Source organism: Leucopleurus acutus, assembly GCF_964270905.1.
Source record: "Leucopleurus acutus genome assembly, chromosome: 16".
NCBI lineage: Eukaryota > Metazoa > Chordata > Mammalia > Artiodactyla > Delphinidae > Leucopleurus > Leucopleurus acutus.
In genome coordinates this window covers 87141388-87159626 of record NC_139158.1, presented here as the reverse complement: position 1 = coordinate 87159626, position 18239 = coordinate 87141388, and the positions used below count along the sequence as shown (strand labels likewise).

Genomic DNA, 18239 nt, shown 5'->3' with positions numbered 1-18239 from the left:
GTCCGGGGGCGCCAAGGGTGTGTTCTCCAGGCACCTGGGCCCGAGGCGCTCCGCGGCCGCCCCTCAGCCGCTGCCCACCGCGCTTGGGTTGGGGGCTGCCCTCACGCCGGCGCAGGCCACCCACTCGCAGGCCGCGCAGAGCGGGGGGCGGCGGACCCCGGCCCAGGCCGGACCTGGAGGCAGCAAGAGGAGGATTCGCCCGGGGCGGGGGCGTTAGGGTCCTCTCTGACCCCGAAGGGCGGGCCGCGGGGCCGAGGCTCCCCTGGACGCTTCCCGGTCCGCCAGGGACAGGCCGATGGGGGTGGACTCTGTCCTGAACGCCTGGTTGGGGAAGACCTGTGATTTCCAAACTGCAGAGCGGGGCGGGGGTGATGAAGTTAACCAGACCGTGCGGGGCTCCCCTCCTGGCGCCCGGAGACCCTGCATGCGCGTCCTCCCTCCAGGCAGGCGTTGGAAGCGCTGGGCTGGGGACGGGGAGGGGGTCAGTGTCTCGTGGTCCGCGAACCAGACCGTGCAGGGATTCCCCAGACACACGCAGTGACTACCAGGGCCCCACTCGTGGCTCGGGCACGTCCCCAGCCGCAGGAGGTCGAAGGAAACTTTGGCCCTGCGCGGGCAGAGCGCAGCCTCCGCGCCCCCTCTCGGTTCGCAGTCCGTTCCCCCTCCTTCCCCCTCCGATCCTCGCCCTCCTTCCCGCTCCCTCCTCCTCTCTCTCCCCCCCTCCTCCTCGCCTGCTGGAGGCGGGCAGGTCCGGGCGGGGCCGCGCCGCTGAGCCCACAGCCCCGCGCTCCCGGCGCGGTAGCCGCCGCCGCGCCCCGCGGGAGAAGCGGCCGAAGCAGGCCCGGCGGACGGAGCTGCCCGTGCGGCGCGGGGGGCATGAAGTTGGGCTCGCGCGGAGCTCGGAGCAGGGGCGCGGCGGGGCAGGGAGCCGCCCGCATCTAGAGCCCGCTCGGTGCGCCATGGAGCTCGGGGGCCCGGGGGCGCCGCCGCCGCAGCTGCTGCCGCCGCTGCTGCTGCTGCTGGGGACCGGCCTCTTGCCTGGTAAGTTTCGGGGCGCTAGAAGGACCCCCTTTCGCCCGGTTCAGGGCGGCCTCGGACCTCCGGAGCCAGAGGAAGGGAGGCTCCTGGCTGCGGTCCCAAGCCGCGGGTGTGCGCAACGGGGCAGCCGCGGAGGCTACCCCCACCCCCACCCCCCCCCCACCCCCCCCCCCCCGCCAGACGCAAAAGGCTGTCCTGCGGCGAGGGCTGAGCCAGGCAGGGTTTGGGTGGGTGAGGGGAATGCTGTTTCAAGAGCTGGACTCAAAAGCTCCAACTTGGATGGAGAGAGGCGCGGTCCATCTCCCCCTCCCCCACCCCCAGGTATCCGTTGTGCCAAATTTCCTTGCAGACTGCATGGTGCCTGCCCACCTCCCCCCTGCACCGGGGTTTAGGGAATCAGAGGGGTGGCCTCTGCCCTTGGCAGGGCCCCACCCAAACCTCTTCTGCTCCCCCAGGCCCACTGGGACAGGGGAAGTTCTAGCCCCCCTGCTCCCCGTTCCCTGGGAAGCCACCCTTGCTATTTCAGGGGTGAGTGGAGTGTAATTCTTTGGCCTCCCCAGTGAGGAGTAGGCTACACCTCACTGTCAGAGGGACCAGGCTGGGGCTCTGGGTTGGGAGTGAAGGGTCCTGGGGGTCTAGGACTGATCCCAGGGGTGCTTGTGGATGCCCTCCTAATGTCCATCCGTGACTCCCAGGTGAGCAGGACCGAGCTGAGAGGAGCAGAGCGGCAGGGGTCTCCTGTCCCCCTCCTCAAACCCCCGCCCCCCCATGCAGTGGTCCCAGCGAAGTCGCCCAGGAGTGGCAGGGAAGCCCTCAGACCACAGACTGGCTGATGGGCAGGGCTGAATGGGGGGTCCCCTCCCCAGGCTCACTCCAGACCTGATCATCGAGGGCAGGCTGTGTGTCCGTCCAAGAACACAGGGTGCCAGGTTCATTGTCGGGGTTTGCACTTAAAGTACCCCTTACACGTCAAAGCACGTTTTCTTCTTGGGTGATTGCTTGCAGATGCCACAGCCAGAGGAAACAGGCTCTCGGTAGCTGGACCCTCACTTTCCTTTCTCCATCTCCCTTCCTGGGTCTGCCCCCGCTGCCCTCTGCCCCCTCCTGTCCTGTGGTTACCCCCACCTTGTACTTTGAGGCAAGGTTCTCAGGACTCTGCTAGTGGCTAGAGATACAGCCCCTCCCTCCCACAGTCACAGCCTGACGGGGACGCTTCCAAATCAGCACTTATCATACCAGTTATCTACTTTCATGGTGAGGGGCACCATGCTAGGAAGGCTTCCCTGAGGAAGTTACAGACCCCCTTACAGACCCAGGGGGTAGGGGAGAAACTGCGGCTGGAAGTAGGGCAGCACGTGCAAAGGTCCTGAGGTAGGAGGGACGTGCTGTGAGAAGCTGGAAGAGAGCCCAGGTGCTGAGCACAGCCTGGCAGGAGGCCCAAGGGGGCATCCTGGACGGCCACCATCCCCTGCCCCTGAGCCGCGCACCTGCTGGTCCCCGCAGTGAGCAGCCATGTGGAGACCCGGGCCCACGCGGAGGAGCGGCTGCTGAAGAAACTCTTCTCCGGCTACAACAAGTGGTCCCGGCCCGTGGCCAACATCTCGGATGTAGTTCTTGTCCACTTTGGCCTGTCTATCGCGCAGCTCATTGACGTGGTAGGTGATGAGGGGGTGGGGTGGGGGCAGTGGCCTGAAGGGAGCACCCGTGTCTGGGAGGGGCTGGCCTGGATGTGGCCCCGGGGCTGGCGGGGGCAGGGGGGCTGGATGAGCTGGGAGGGCCGCATTGGAGCTGCACATGGACTGTGTGTGCCCCAGCCCCGCCTTAGCCCAGAACACACGCCTAAGCAAGCCGGGAGGCAAGGCAGGTTCTGTGCGACACCCCCAAGCCCTGCGCTTTCCATGTAGAAAAGCTCAAAGGGCCAGATTTGCAGCAGGGGGTCCAGGCTGTCATCTTCAGAGGCAGAGAGCAGAAGTACCTCTGTGGGGCCAGTGGCAGAGTTTAGGGCTTTTGTGTAAGTCGTGCTACTGCGTGGGGTGAGGTGAGGCCGTGTGGCACCCTGGCAGCACCCGGACCTCCACCTGGTTCGGATGTGTTTCCCTTCCTGGTTGGGGACCAAGGCAGCTGCTGGGAGGAGGGGGTCCAGCCTCCGAGTAGCCACGGCTCTGGAGGGGCCGGGGCATCCTTTGGGGTGGGAGCCCATCCTGTGGCTGGGTGGTAGCTGCGCAGCCTGGGGCAGGGTCCCAAGGGCCTTGGAGGGTGGGCTCTGGCCTGGCAGGGAGGGCGGCCTCTGGGAGCCTGGTTTGCTGGCCGCGAGGAGGTCCAAGGCCGGCTGGGTTTGGGCTGGGGTCTCCAGCCAGCTCTGGTTCCACAGAGGGAGCTGTGCAGCTGCAGGAGGCTGTAGATCTCTCCAAATGCCCACCCTACGCCCCTGCCGGGACCCCAGCCGCAAGTGGGCTCCGTGAGCGGGGAGCCACCAGTTTTGGAGTCTGGAGGCCCTGGTTCCTGGCTCATGCCAGGTGTGTTGGGTGACCCTCAGGGCCCTGCTTTGCTCACCTGTGAAATGGGATGAGTGTGACAGCTCCATCTGGGGCTGAGCCGGCCACATCCAAGGGGCTCTGGGAGGTGGGAGGGGCGGTAGCCACACTCACGTGGACAGAAAGGGCCACGCTTGGGCCCCAGCAGCAGAGCGACCCGGTCAGTCCCCCTGCCCCGGCCTGTGCCCTCAGGCCTCCTGGAACCAGGCCTTAAATGCTTCCCGCAAAGTACTCCTGGCTGGGGCGCAGTCAGAAGACAGCTCAGGAGGGCAGGGGTCCCGACCCAGTGCATTTGCAAATGCTGTTCCCAGTGGCGGCTGTGGCTTCATGTTCTGGGTCGGCTGCACCGTGGCCGGGCCCCCTACCTGAGCTCCTGGGGCTGTCTCATCCGCCCCCCTGCCACGTCACAGCATCCGCCCCGCATCACCGCTTTTCCCCGGTTTGCCCAGGAGAGACAGCCTGTAGCACACCAGCTCCGAGACACCAGCGAGGGACCCACCCGAGGCCCCGTGGCAGCACCAGGCAGGACAGGAGCTGCTCCCAGGCTCTGCTGTCCGCAGCCACGCTGGCCAAGGGCACTCCTGCACACGCGTGTGTGCTGACAAGACGTCCTTGCCCATCTGGGTGCTGGTCGTTTGTGGAAGGGGCGCCTCCTTGCCCCACTGCCTGTGGGGCTCGGGTGTTTGCTGCAGGTCTGTGCCCTGGTGCAGAGTGCTTGTGTGTGTGAGTTCATGCCTGCAGAGGAGGCTGGGGAATTCCTGGGCGCTTCTGGGCCCGGGCTGGCGTTGCAGGCGCCGGAATGCACAGAGGGTACCTCAAACGGGTGCCTGGGGGGACAGCTGCGCTGGAGGGGCAGCTGGCACGAAGGGGAGGAGGCCAGGCCCAGCCACCTAGAAGCTTGTTCTGAGCCTGGGGGTGGGGGCTGGGGCAGAGCCTGGCAGGCTGTCCCCAGGGCGGAAGGGCAGGGACGTGGTGATGGGGGCCGCACCGCAGGGCTGCACTGCCAAGGTCGAGGTCGTTGGACGTGGTGTCCGGGCCCCACTCAAGTCACACTAACCGTCAGTGTCCTCTGGCAGCCCGTCCCAGGTGGCCCCGAGAGAGAGCAGGACCAAGGGCGGTGCCTGGGCCGCAGGAGATGTCCCCTCCTGTGAGCTGGCTGATGGGGGCTTGTCCCCTGGGGGAAGCAGGAGGGGAGGCTCCCAGGGACACCAGCTCACACCCCCGGCCCTGGGCACTTTGCTTGCTTGACCACCCTTGGTTTCTTTGGCCTCAGCAGTCGTCCCAGTTTGGCCTGTGTGTCCCTGGTCTGGGGCAGATGGGGGCAAAGCTCGGGCCATCAGCAAGTCGGGGAAGGCTCGTTCAGGCGCTGCTCCCCACACCCTGTGTCCCGTGTCCAGTCCCTCTTCCCCCAGGGAAAGAGCCCCTGCCTCTCTGGGTCCCCATGGGCTCCGTGCTCTCTGAGGGGACCCCCCATCAGCTGCTGAGTGCCCTGCCCCAAACTCTGGGCAAGGAGCCAGCCCCCAAGCCCAGCTGCCCTCTGAGTGGGCTGGGTGTGGCCGTGGTCCCTGGAGGCTGGTTCAGAGTGGGGTGTGAGGACCCCTACGTCCCTGCACGGAGCCTGGCGGTCTTCTCCAGAGGCCTCCAGCCTCTGCTGGGCCTGACTGCCCGTCCGTGAACCCGGGAGGGCTGTGAAGTTGGGGGAGGTGCAGAGGCCAGAAGGAAGCTCACAGCGTGTGTGGTCCGGCCCTTCTCACCTGGACAGGTGCCCACTCAGTGACCTGGAGAGGGGCCTGCTGGGTCTCCTGCTCCCACCTCACCTGTTTTAGCCCCTCACCTTCAGGTCCTGAGGCTCAGGCCCTGGGGGGCAGTTTGGCCAGTGAGTGTGTTGCCCTGGTGCAGCAGGAGGGGCAGACGCCAGCTCACCTGGAGCCCATCCGCAGGACAGCTGCCCCGCCAGCCGGGACGGAGCAATGCAGGTGGGCAGGCCCAGCACGGCTGCCTGGGAAGGGGCGCCGTCTCCCTTCCTCTCAGACCCTTCGGTCGCTGGAAGGGGGGACGGGCCTGGGCACCAGTGAAGTCAGTTGAATGTTATCCTCACTTTCCTTCTGGGCCTGAGTCCCCTCCGGGCCCGCCATCCTGGGCTTGGTTGCCTCCAGGGACAAGGTGCTCACTCCCTCCTGAGGTCCCCCACTCGCCACGTTCAGCCCTGGCCCACCCTTTTGGGTAAGGAGACTCGGCCAGAGAGACGTGTCCTGAACCCGAGGGCATCACAACCTGTCTTCTTCTCGTTTGTGTCCTAGGATGAGAAGAACCAGATGATGACGACGAATGTGTGGGTGAAGCAGGTGAGTGGGAGGGAGCCCCCACTGCCCCCCCGCCCCCCCTCCCCCGCCCCTCCCCCTCACCGCCCCCGCCCCCCCCCCCCCCCCGGCTTCCCCCAGGAGTGGCATGACTATAAGCTGCGCTGGGACCCCGCTGACTACGAGAACGTGACCTCCATCCGCATCCCCTCTGAGCTCATCTGGCGGCCGGACATCGTCCTGTACAACAAGTGAGCCCGGGTTCTTAGCCGGCAGGGTGGCAGGTGCCCGGGGCCAGCCGTGCTCCGGCCAGCAGCTCTTCCGAGGCCGGTGTGAGCAGGAGGCAGGCGGCTTGTGTGGGCTGAGGGCGGGCTCGGAAGCAGGGGGAGTGAGCAAAGGAGGGCGCTGAGGCCTGGGGTGTGGGGGGCGGGCCCATGAGCGGGCAAAGCGGCAAGGAGACGGGGTCCTGGGGGCAGCAGTGGCGCCTGGGGGCTCTGTCCCTGCCCAGGCTGGGGCAGGGGCCTCGGTCACTCACGGGCCGGGAAGGGGTCTGAGCTCCTCCCAGGATGACTGCAGGCCCTGCAGCTGCTCCCCATCAGGCTGGAGTCCTTTCCAGAGTCAGTCCCTGTCTGGGGAAAGTGGACCCTGCACCCGCAGCGGACCACATCGGGGAACAAAGGCCGGGAGGTGTAGGGGAGGAAGCCCCATGCCGGCTCGCTGCCCGCGCCCCCGCCCTCCTCCTGCCCTTCTGTCTATGCTCGCAGTCCACAGACCCGCTAACCGCACTCAAGCAAACGAAGCCTCTATCTGGGCCGCGTGTCCCTGGCTCTGAAATCTGATCTCCTGGAGGATGTTTCTGTGCTGGGGGCCGGGTGTTAGGGGCGTGGCTGTGGCAGACACTGGGCTCCAGAGGGCTGGCATCCTTGAACTTGTCCTTTCCCGGGATCCTCGAGGTGTCCCCGACCTCGGGGCAGCCTGGTGCCCTCCCGCGTCCCCGCGTCCCCGCTGTGTCATTGCCGGGCCAGCTTACCCTGAGCTGAATCCACACGGGCAGATGCAGACTCGGGCCTGGGTGGCGGCAGTTCCACAGCACTTACAGCTACAGCCAATGGAAGCACTCGGTCCCCTCTGGTCCCAGCTGTCTGCCCAGAGCCCTGCCCTCCCCCCAAGACCTCAGTGCTTCCGCACAAAAGCCCTCCTGGGCCCCCAGGCTTGGGCCTGACCTACAAAATGCTGCTGTTTGATTAAGAACGACTGGGCTTCTCTTCCAGCTTAACTGATTCCAGTAATGGCCGTGGGAGAGCGGCCGCACGTGGAGGAGATGGGTTTCAGGGCTGCATTAAGGGGGGGCCGCACGGGGAATGGAAGGCGGGGCGGGCTCTTCGCTCTCCCTCTGCAAGCTGCCCGGCCTGATCCTGCGCCCTGGAGTTCTCCAGCCGCCCGGGCCCCCCGGGTCCACGCTCAGCTCCCCCAGCCCCCTGCCCCGCTGGGACCTGGCACGGAATACGCCTGCGTGGCTCTTTGATCCAGAACATAGGTACCAGGGTCAGAACTCCGGCACTCAGGGGAGCGTGGTCAGGACTGCTCTGGGAGCCATACAGCCCCTGGGACGGCAGCCCAGGGGAGTGGGGCCGCCACCCAAGCCCCCTCCTTTTCTGGCCTCCTTACCAAGACCCCTGGGAGGTAGCGGCATGGACCTCCAGCTTCTCTTGGGAATGGAGATGGGCACCGAGGCCCGCTCTGGATGGGGCTGGGCATGGGTGAGGACAGACCCCAGAGCTGGTGGCTGACGCTGGCCGGACGGCCACTGAGGAGGCCTGTTTCCAGGGGCAGCGGGTAGCTGACGGCCAGGGCTGCGTGCACTTGAGTGAGGCCGAGCGGTCAGCACAGGCTGCTGGGCGGGGGGAAGGGTCGGGGGTGCTTTTCTGATAGCTTTGGGGCACCCCTTCAAGGCTGGAGGGCGTGCACGTGAGGCCATGCCACCCACTGGGGGCTCCCCTGCGTCGGCCTGTCAGCCAGAGGGTCTCACGTGGATGGGCGTCTGCGGCCTGGAACAGGGACGGGGCCAGCCGGCTCGGGCTGCCCTCCTCCCACGTGCGCTGTCATGCGGTCCCGCCGTCCACACCCCTGGGCTTGCTGGGGACACAGGAACCAGCTTGGGGGGGGCGGGACTTCGTGCAGCGGTGACAGGTAGTGACAGCGTGCCCTGGGGAAAGCTGCTTCTTCCTGGGGCTGCGCTAGGCGCCGGGTCCCATGTGCAGAGCCCTAGGCCCTCTGAGGACCTGGCCGGGGCCGATGTGCCCTCTGCACATGAGTGTGAAGACACGGGCTTGGTGACTAGCGTCCGGTGGCCCTCAGTGCTGGGGCCAGCTGTCTGGGGGGTGTCCTGGGGGGAGGAGGCGAGGTCTCCCATCAGCGTTTCAGAGCCGAAGCGGCAGGGCTGCTGGAGGGGCTGGGGGAACGGCTGCCGCCTCAACCGGCCTGTGGGCACCACGCACGGTCGGCGTGGGCAGCGCAGGCCTCGTGGGGAAACAGGCCGACAGAGGGGCCTCCGAGGCCCAGGTGACACCCACTCAGGACCCAGACTGGGGACCGGATGCTTCCAGCTGCAGAGAAGAGAGTGGCTGACTCTGGAGGCAAGAAGGGCTCTCGGGGGGCCGTGAGCAGTTGTCTCTGTGTCCCCACAGCCGGCTGCCTCACCTCTCGCGGTGTCAGTGTGCCCCCCATCCCACCATGGGTGTCTTTGGTGGAGAAAACTGAGGTGGATGTCACTGTCTGGGAGGTCCAGGGCTAGGGCTGCAGGCTGGGCACTCTGCCCACAAGGAGAAGGGCTGGGACAGCAGCCCCTCGCTCTGTTGCCCGTCCCGGTCTGTGGACAGGGCACCCCAAGGCCGAGGGAGAGGCAGGAGGGCTGAGGGCCTGGGGTCCATGTCCTGCCTGGAGTGGGGCCAGACTGGTCTTTGCCTTGTTGGGCCTTGGAGTCCTCACCTGTGCAGGAAGGGGGGTCCTGCCTCTAAGTTTGGGGGGGTGGGGTCAATGGGGAGAAAACACCAGTCTGGAGCACAAGAAGGTGGCCGGACAGGTCCGACTTCTGCCCAGCTCTGGGGTGACCGCAGGGGACGAGCTGCTCTGCGTGCTGCTAGGGGCCACTTGTGTGCCTGGGGCCCCTGATGTGGCGTGGACGGCCTTTCTGGCCCCCAAATAATCACGGTCGTCACCACCACCAAGCGTGGGCGTCAGGCGCGGTGTGGGCCGCTGAGACGGTCTCCACGGAGCACCGCCCCCAGGGTAGGGGTGGTGACAGCGGTGCGGGCAGGGAAGCAACGAGCCCAGGGCCGCCCCGGCCTGGGCGAGGCCACTGCGAAGTGGGGGCGCGCATGGCGGGCGGGGGGACAGCTTCCGGGCCGCGGGTGCCGGGCACCTCACCCACGCCCTCTGTCTCCCAACCAGCGCGGACGGGGACTTTGCCGTCACCCACCTGACCAAGGCCCACCTCTTTCACGACGGGCGGGTGCAGTGGACACCGCCGGCCATCTACAAGAGCTCCTGCAGCATCGACGTCACCTTCTTCCCCTTCGACCAGCAGAACTGCACCATGAAGTTCGGGTCCTGGACCTACGACAAGGCCAAGATTGACCTGGTGAGCATGCACAGCCACGTGGACCAGCTGGGCTTCTGGGAGAGCGGCGAGTGGGTCATCGTGGACGCCGTGGGCACCTACAACACGCGCAAGTACGAGTGCTGCGCGGAGGTGTACCCAGACATCACGTACGCCTTCGTCATCCGGCGCCTGCCACTCTTCTACACCGTCAACCTCATCGCGCCCTGCCTGCTCGTCTCCTGCCTCGCCGTGCTCGTCTTCTACCTGCCGTCCGAGTGCGGTGAGAAGGTCACGCTGTGCGTCTCCGTGCTGCTCTCGCTCACCGTCTTCCTGCTGCTCATCACCGAGATCACCCCGTCCACCTCGCTGGTCATCCCGCTGATTGGCGAGTACCTGCTCTTCACCATGACCTTCGTCACGCTCTCCATCACCATCACCGTCTTCGTGCTCAACGTGCACCACCGCTCCCCGCGCACGCACACCATGCCCGCCTGGGTCCGCCGCGTCTTCCTGGACGTCGTGCCGCGTCTGCTCTTCATGAAGCGGCCGTCCGCGGTCAAGGACAACTGCCGGCGGCTCGTCGGGTCCGTGCACGAGGCGGCCGGAGCCCCGCGCTTCTGGCCGGAGCCCCGGGGGGAGCCCGAGCTCAGGAGTAGGGGCCCCGCCCCGTCCCCGACCCCGTCCTGCGGCCCGGACCGGCCGGCCTGCACGTCGCCCTCAGACCAGGCCTCTGCTCTGCGGCCCTCAGAGGCCGAGAAGGCCGGCCCGTGCCCCTCGCCCGGGCCCTGCCGCCCACCCACTGGCACCCGGGCCCCAGGGCTCGCCAAGGCCCGGTCCCTGAGCGTCCAGCACGTGTCCGGTCCCAGCGAAGTGGCAGAGGGCGGCGTGAGGTGCCGGTCCCAGAGCATCCAGTACTGCGCGCCCCGAGAGGAGGCCGCCTCCCCAGCCGACCGCCCGGCGGACGGCTCCCCTGCCTCGCTGACCACGGCCCCCTCGGCCGAGCTTCCGCCCCCAGACCAGGCCTCCCCCTGCAAGTGCAAGTGCAGGACGGAGGCGGAGGCACCAAATGCCGCGCTCAAGGCCCCCGGCGCCGGCACGCCACCCCAGCCCCTGTCGCCAGCTCTGGCGCGGGCGGTTGAGGGAGTCCAGTACATCGCAGACCACCTGAAGGCGGAAGACATGGACTTCTCGGTAAGTCCCCGCCACGGCCGTGCCGGACGGGCCCCGCTGCCCTGTGCACTCTGAAGGAGGGGGTGGCCGGTGAAAGACCCAGAAACCAGGTCCCAGAGCCGCTGCTCAGCTTGGAGGCCCCCCACCCCCACCCCGCCGTCTGCTCCCTCTGCCCCAAGCCTCCGAGACCAGCGGGGGTCCCTGCGGTGACTGAGGGGCTGGCAGAGAGCAGAGTGGATCTCGGGCACCCCCTTGGGGCTTCAGGGCGCAGGGAGCCTGCAGGCGGGGGTGGGGCTGCCAGCACCATCTGTACCTGGTGAGCGCCTCCCCCGATCGCGAGCACCCCTCACCCCGCCAAGGGCTCCCGGAGAAGGACTGGTGGGGGGGTCTGGGCCCTGGGGTTGGGGTGAGAGGGGCTGAGAGGAGACAGGAGGGGGCTGAGTGGCCTCAGCGGCCTGGCGGGGGGAAAGGAGAATTCAGGCCTGGGACACAGCCCTGCCTCTCTGGCCGGCGCCCCTGTGCCCAGCTGGGGAGAGGGCGCCCGGGGTCTGGGTGGGCAGGGCGGGTGCTCAGACATGGCTGAGACTCAGGGCCCCGTGGAGTTGGTGGGGGGTGGCAGTGGGGCTGCTCCCCAAGGCTCAGGCTCCACTGGCCACGTCGTGGGTGCCTGTGAGGGTGGGTCCAGGCTGGCGGCCGAGCCCCAGTTCAGGGCATGGGCAGAGACAGGCGGGTAGGGGGAGGGCACTGGTCAGTCAGCTGGTCATTACCGGCTGCTCAACCTGGGCATCGGTTATGCTGCGTTGACCTCACCCCGCATTAGCTTCTTCTTGCCCGTGACATGGACCCTGGGTGCGGGTGTGACACTGCCGTTCCCTCCAGGAACCTCCTGGTCCCTTTGCTTCCTTGGGAATGGCCCGTGATCGTTTCCCGGACATGCGTGATCCCTGGGGACCGTCTGTCCCGTGGCTGAGCCCCGCCTCCAGCAGTGAGCCGGTCTCCCTGTACCGGCTGGTCATCCCCCTGAATCCCAAGGGGCTGTGAGGCCACCTGGGGGTTTCTGGAAGGTTCCATCTTGCAGCCAGCTCTTGAGACGAGAGGACCTCTGGCTCTGGTGAGGGCTTGAGGGCCTGCTGAGCAGAGACTGATGCCCTTGAAGTGTCACCAGGATCTCGGAGGCCCAGCGGTCCTCAGCGCAGGGCCGGCCCCTCGTCCCCAGACCCCTCCACCAGCATCGCGGGCCTGGCTGTGGCGACCTGGTTCTGGTTCTGGGCATCGTCCCCGGGCTCTGGGGAGCAAAGCGACTTCACAGGAACCAGCCTGGGATCCGGGCTGGGGCAGCTTTGTCTGCAAGCCTTTCATCCTGGGAGGAGGGGCGGTTTGAAAGGTAGCGCGGAGGCCGCGCGCCGCGGGGCTGCTTCCTGGAACAGAGGGTCCTGGTGCTCCCTCGCTTATAGTGACCCCGTTTGCTCTGGTTTCCTGAGAATAAACTTTGGCTTAAAACTATCAGGATGCCTCTGATTACTTTAAAAATCAGAGCACGAAACAGCAGTGAGAAGTCTTCTTTCCCTCGACGGCCCCCAAATGGGGTGTGACAAGCCTGCCCTTGCCCAGGCCCATCAGACCCACTGGCGCCTGGCTGGCCTGAGCCTGGGGGCCGCATCCTTTCTGGTCACTCAAGGGCTGACAGCTGCCCACCCAGGACCCACCTGTGGCCTCCCTGAGCCTTTGCCCTGGGGTCACACCAGGTGGAGGCCGGGACCTGCTCGCCCAGTGTGCACGTGTAACCACGGCCCATCCTGCGCCGCCCTGGGCCTCGGGGTCCCACCTGCAGACGGGAGGGTGCAGTCACCTTCCTCGTCGAGTCCAAGGGAGCGACCGCAGGTGATGCACTCAGCGTGTGTGCACCCACTTCAAGCCCGGGGACCCTGCTTGCCCTTGCATGGAGCCCCGGCAGCTGCCCCGGCAGCTGCCCGGCTCAGAGGCAGCACAGGGCTGTGCCCTCCTTCACATGTGACCCTCTCCCTCAAGTGGCTTTAGGGACAGAGCCGAGAGACCCCCTGACCCATGAGGGGCTCAAGCCACATGGGCAGCCGGCCGTGAGTGCCACCCCCAGGGCAGGGGGCAGGAGTGAAGGGCAGTTGGGACTCAGCTGTCACTCCTGGGACGCCGTCCACCGTGGAGCCTGCCCTGGGCTTTTTGTTGGAGGCCAGGCCCCGTTGCTCAGGCTGCTCCTGGCTCTTGCCCTGCACAGCCAAGGGGCTGTGGGTGCCCCCTCCCTGCGCCTCACTTGCCCACCTGCAAATGGGGGTGTACTGGCTGGTCCCCACGGTGCCGCCAGCTTTAGCAAACCCAGAGCACGTTACACTGTGACAGTGCGGACCCTGGCATCCCTCCAGAGGCACCACTACCATCTTGGAGCTCAGGCAGGTGAAGTCAGGTGGGGCCACCATGCTGGACCCTGTCCCCTGCAGTGGCTCTGCGGTCCAGCCCCCGTAGAGGGCATTGACCCCGCAGCCCACTGCTTCTGAGCCCGGACTTGAGCTGGACAAGCCGTTTCTCTGTGGCCCCTTTCCACCTCTCACCCCAGTACAGGTGTGCCTGTGACCTTGGAGGCCAGGATAGGAAGAGAGTTTCTAGAAGGTTCGTGCTGCGGTGAGGCCCGAGGGTGCAGCCGGGAGTGACCATGTGTGTCTGTCCGCAGGTGAAGGAGGACTGGAAGTGCGTGGCCATGGTCATCGACCGCATCTTCCTCTGGGTGTTCGTTCTCGTCTGCCTGCTGGGGACGGTGGGCCTCTTCCTGCCGCCTTGGCTGGCCGGCATGATCTAGGGGACTCCCCGCACTCGATGTGGTCATGCCACTCACCAGATTGCCCCCCATCATCTGTCTGCTGTGAGATGGCCTTGGAAGCTGCCTCCTGGGGACCTGCCCGGGAGGCTGGTAAATGCCTGTCTGTCTGCAGGGCGGTGTATCCGGAGCATGGTGACACGATGGCCTCCCGCCAGGACGCACGTCTGACCGCTCTCGGCAAATGTCCCAGCAGCCCTGACTGTCCCAGGGCCACGCCCCGTGGCCACGCTCAGCCCCTCTCAGCCCCCAAAGCCCCTCGTCCCTGTGGGATCCCCGAGGCCCAGGCACTGAGCCAGGCCTGGCTGCCTCTCCCACCCAGGCCTGGGGCACCCGTGGGTCCTCAGACCTGCTCTCTCTGACCCCAGAGGCGAGTCAGCAGACATTCGAACCTCATTTGCCAGGGGAGGGTCCAAGCAGGGATTTTATCTTGGTCTGTTCTGAGTAGATTAACGAAAACCCAGAGTTTGTGCCTGCGGGGCCTTGGGGACGGAGTGCTGAGGCGTGGTCCTGCTCGGAGGAGAATCCAGTGGCAGGTCCCCCTGGGGTGAGGGATCCTCAGCCCCAGGGAGTCCAGATGTCTGCCTTCCAGGGGTGCCGGGGGTCTCGGGCCAGCACTTTGCAGGGGCCTGTGATGCCCCCAGACCCCCGTGGGCCCTGGTACTTTGTGAGGGACCCAGAGCCACGTTCAGGACTGGGCTCCCCGACACCTCCCGTGGGTTCCCCTCTGGGGCATAGACACAGGTAGGACTTCCCTGACACAGTAGCCATGGTGACCTGGGGGGACCCGAGGACAGCTCATCTGGCCGACTTGGAGACCCTCTGGAGTGTGGTTCCTGGGGATGGAGCCCCTGAGAAACATCAAGGGGGTGGAGGGGACCCTCCACAGGCCTCCCCCCAGCCCAGGAGCCCTACCTCACACCATGCGGGGGCTGCCTGCCCGAGGTGGTGGGGGGAGGTGCGCGGGCAATGGCCCTGGGGGCCCAGTATCCCCCCACCCCAAGGCTAAGCGCTGGGCGGCACCAACAGTGTCCCTGGAGACTCTGGGAAAACACCAGCCCTGGGGGTGGTGTCGGGGTGGGCGAATGCTGCCCCCCATCTTCTGATTCTTCCAAACCTTCAGGCTCCAGGTGCCAAGGCGGGTCCTGGACAATGTGGCCCCTCCCCCAGGAGTGGCACCTGGGTGAGGGGCCCCCCAGGCCGAAAGAATTGCTCCCCCTTTATGGTCAAGCTCCCACCTCCCCAGACCCCATGCAGGTTGGAGCCGGCCCCCTTGGAGCCCTGGGTCTCCCCACTCCCCAGGCTGTGCCTGGGGCCCGTACAAGGTGCTGGGGAGGATGGAGTGAGTAATTTAGTGAAGTTCAGAGATGCTGCTGTAGAGGTGCAGCTGGAGGGAACGCCAGGTCGGAGGAGGCTGGAGCCTGCAGCCCCGCCCACCCAGCCGCCTGTGAAGCTCGGGACGGCCCCCTGGACATCCAGGCCCCCATCTCGGATCGGCACCTGCCTCCTGGGGCCATTGGGGCACCAATCCCAGGATGCTGGGGGAGAGCCCGGGTGGGCGTTCCCCAGGACCCAGGACCGGGCGGCGGAGTGGGGGAGGGCCAGGCCCCCGAGGACGCAGCCAGGACGCAGATCTCAGATGTCAGCGCCTCAATCCTCCTTACGTAAGCGGATCCAGCGCCAGATACGGGGCAGCTGTGGGGAGCCCTGGGGGTGCCCAGCTGCAGATGCTCTTTTCTGGGTCGGGAGACAGCAGGAGCCCCAGGGATGGGGATGCTTCCCCTTTCTGGTTTCCGCTTTTTCTGTTTTTTGAGACCCAAACACAAGTCAGAAAATCTGCACACAGAATACATCGCCCACACTCCCACCGAATTAACCATGACCGCCACTCTGCGGTATTTGCCTCCAGGGTTTCTGTTTGGTTTGTTTTGATTGACATGAAATTTACCTATGACAAAATGCCTGGTCTTACGCCCTCAGATCAGTGAGTTTTACTAGATTCGACCCCAAGGCCCCCATCCCCCAGAGCCCCCTCCAGCCCCCTCCAGCCTGTGCCCCGGTGGCAGTGATGGCTCTAATTTCCTCACCAGAGATGGTCTCTGCCTGTCCCTGACCTTGGTGTGAGTGGAACCCCCCGTTCTCAGCCTTTCTGTCCTGGTCTTCCACCAGGTGTGGTGCGGTTGACACCCACCATGGCTGTGTCTCCCTCCATAAACAGTTTTGTCGTCAGTTGCTGAGCCGTGTTCTTCTGTCCAAATAAACTAAAGTGAGTCTGTGTCTCTGTCGCCTGTGCTGGCCTCTGTCCGGTCATCCCGACTCAAGCCACTGTGTGCAGGTCCCGCTGGGTGTCCTCCTTCTTTTAGTGTTGACTGTGTTTCATTTTCTGTGTCTTGTGATGGGGGCCTCACACACCCGGGAGAGGGTTGTTTCAGCACCATTTGTTGAAACACTGACCCTTCTACATTAAAATGCCTAAAAACAGTTTCCTCGTATATTTTCCGTGCTTTTTGATGGTTTTTGGTCCAGTGTGGGTTACTCCACCACGGCTAGAAGTAGAAAGCCATCTTTTGAAGGGTTAAACTCCCTGCTCTTTGTTGTAATTTCTGCTACACTGGGATATGGTTAGGCCGTCTCTCTGATTTTTCTGTTTGCATGTGTTCTGTCCCCCTACATACAAGAAAACTTGATCTCGTTGGCTAATCTTGAATGTTATATGTTCAGTGTTTTCCCTCCTGGCGGCTGCTCCTAACTTAAAGAGTGTTGGTGTCTTTCAAGAGCTTAACAAGATGATATGAAAACTGTCTCCATCATGCCTCCCACCTCCAAAGAAAGCAGGCATCTCGGCTGCCCTCAGGGATTCTGGAACAGCCTGGAATCTAGTCTAGTTGCCACCGATGTGATGGTCTGGGGTGGGCTTGACGATTCTGTGAACGGCGAATGTCACTAGGGTTTTACTTACCTGGGATTTTCCGCGTATCGGGCCTAAGTGCTGGTTACTTTCCCTTTCTGCAGAAAACGTCACCAACCAGATTTCGAAGAGGATCCCCTGTGACGTGTGACCTGCCTTCTCAGACTCTGTGGGCCTCAGAATGCATTTTCACCCTGTTCGTTTCAGTAGTAATTCTGCCGGGCATAAAATTCGAGCCTTTCCCCTTCAACACTCTGAGGTCATTTCCCCCACCTTTTGATGTAGGGCGACTCTTGTCTTTTTGTAGAAAAGCGTTTAAAGAATTTCCCCACCGTCTTTGTTTTTTTGCATCAGTGATTCTAAGGGTATGTTTTAAAAGTCGGTCCCACTTCGCCCTCTGAGACTTTCCATCTGGGATTTTAAATCCTTGTCTAATTCTCAAATCTTCAGAAAAGTACTTATTCCAACGTTCTGCCCTCTCCACTGACTTCCTGTTTCTTCCCGGAGCCCCGCGTGAGGGTGCAACGCTTTTTCCATTTTATCCTCCCCCGAGCCCCTGGGTGGCTTCTCTGCCCCGAATCCCGTGGCCCGTCTGAAGTTGGGCCCGTAATTACCGAGCCTGCCTCACCGACTTTATTTCTCCTTTTGTTTCCCACGCCACGTTTCCTCGCACCCGTTCATTTCAGCTCCATGTTATTACTACCCGTCCTTCCCTCTTTGAAGATACCGTAATTTTAAATTAATGGACGAAAGGGGACCCGCATTCTCCTTCAACTCCCGAGACCTGCTCGGCGGTCGTGCGGCTCACATGTCGCGTTTCCCGTTAACTCATCTCCCAAACCCGGGAGCAGCGCTGCGCGTGTGAATGTGCGGAAGCACGTGTGCCCACAGGGGGAGATGCATGCTCGCGTGTGTGTGTGCGCGGGGAAATTGGGGAGGGACGTTTACTGTCCTGTGAGGGCTTCATGTCAGCCCTCGAGGCAGCTCAGACCGTAAAGGGCCAGAGGCGATGCAGGGGCCAGTGCCCACTCCTGCCCATCTCGCCCTTGCTGCGGGGGCGTCGCCTGCCTCCTGAGCAGCTGTTCCCCGGCTCTGGAGCCTTCTCCCCTGCCCCTTGCCAGCCGCATCCTGACAGGCGGTCTCTGGCAGCGTCCACCCCCTCCTGCTGCTGCCCCCGGCCCTCCCCGCCCAGCCTTGGAGACACGAGAGACTCAGTCCTGGGATGAGCCCAGTCTGTTTCACTGCTGCTCTGAGATGGCAGCACCCACACTCTGCCCCTGTGAACCCCACTCTCGCCAACCCACCCAGCCCCTCCCCCCACCACCTGGCTGCTCTTGGGCCCCTGGACCCCACCTCGCCCAGGGCTCAGCCCCCACCCACCCCTTCCAAGCCATCACCTCCCCAGTCCAGCCACCTCCATGCCAGTGGGCATCCCCCCCACCTGGCCACCTGCACTCTCATCTACAGGTCGTTCACACAGACGCCAGGTCACAGCAGCCCCTGCTCAGAACCCTGGGGCTTCCAGTCGCTCTGAGGACAAAACCCAAACCCCTCCCCGCAGCCCCTGCCCCGCAGCGCCTGCCCCGCTCCCCGCTCCCCGGGCTGACCCCTCCCTGGCCTGTGCTCAGCTCACTCTGTCCTCCTGCCATTTCTGGGTCAGGCGCAGCCAGGCCTGGCCCCAGGCTGCCCGGAACGTTCCACGGTCTCCCCCTCCCACTCTGTCCTGTCTCTGCCCCAGTGTCACCTCGGAGCCTTCACTGGCCCCGCCCCCGGTTCGTCCTGGTGTTCAGGGTACTGCTTGACCCCAGGGCCCACGGCTGGCTGGCGAGCCTCCCAGGTGGAT

The 18239-nt window shown here is 65.0% G+C and overlaps 1 protein-coding gene across 1 annotated transcript; it reads left to right on the top strand.

The window, feature by feature from the left end:
• Positions 1-959: 959 nt before the first annotated feature.
• Positions 960-13470, top strand: CHRNA4 (cholinergic receptor nicotinic alpha 4 subunit; the record flags this gene model as incomplete). Its single annotated transcript, XM_082856979.1, has 6 exons — positions 960-1041; positions 2542-2693; positions 5873-5917; positions 6014-6123; positions 9323-10664; positions 13345-13470. The coding sequence occupies 6 exons, from the start codon at positions 960-962 to the stop codon at positions 13468-13470; spliced, it is 1857 nt and encodes a 618-aa protein (XP_082713105.1).
• Positions 13471-18239: the final 4769 nt, after the last annotated feature.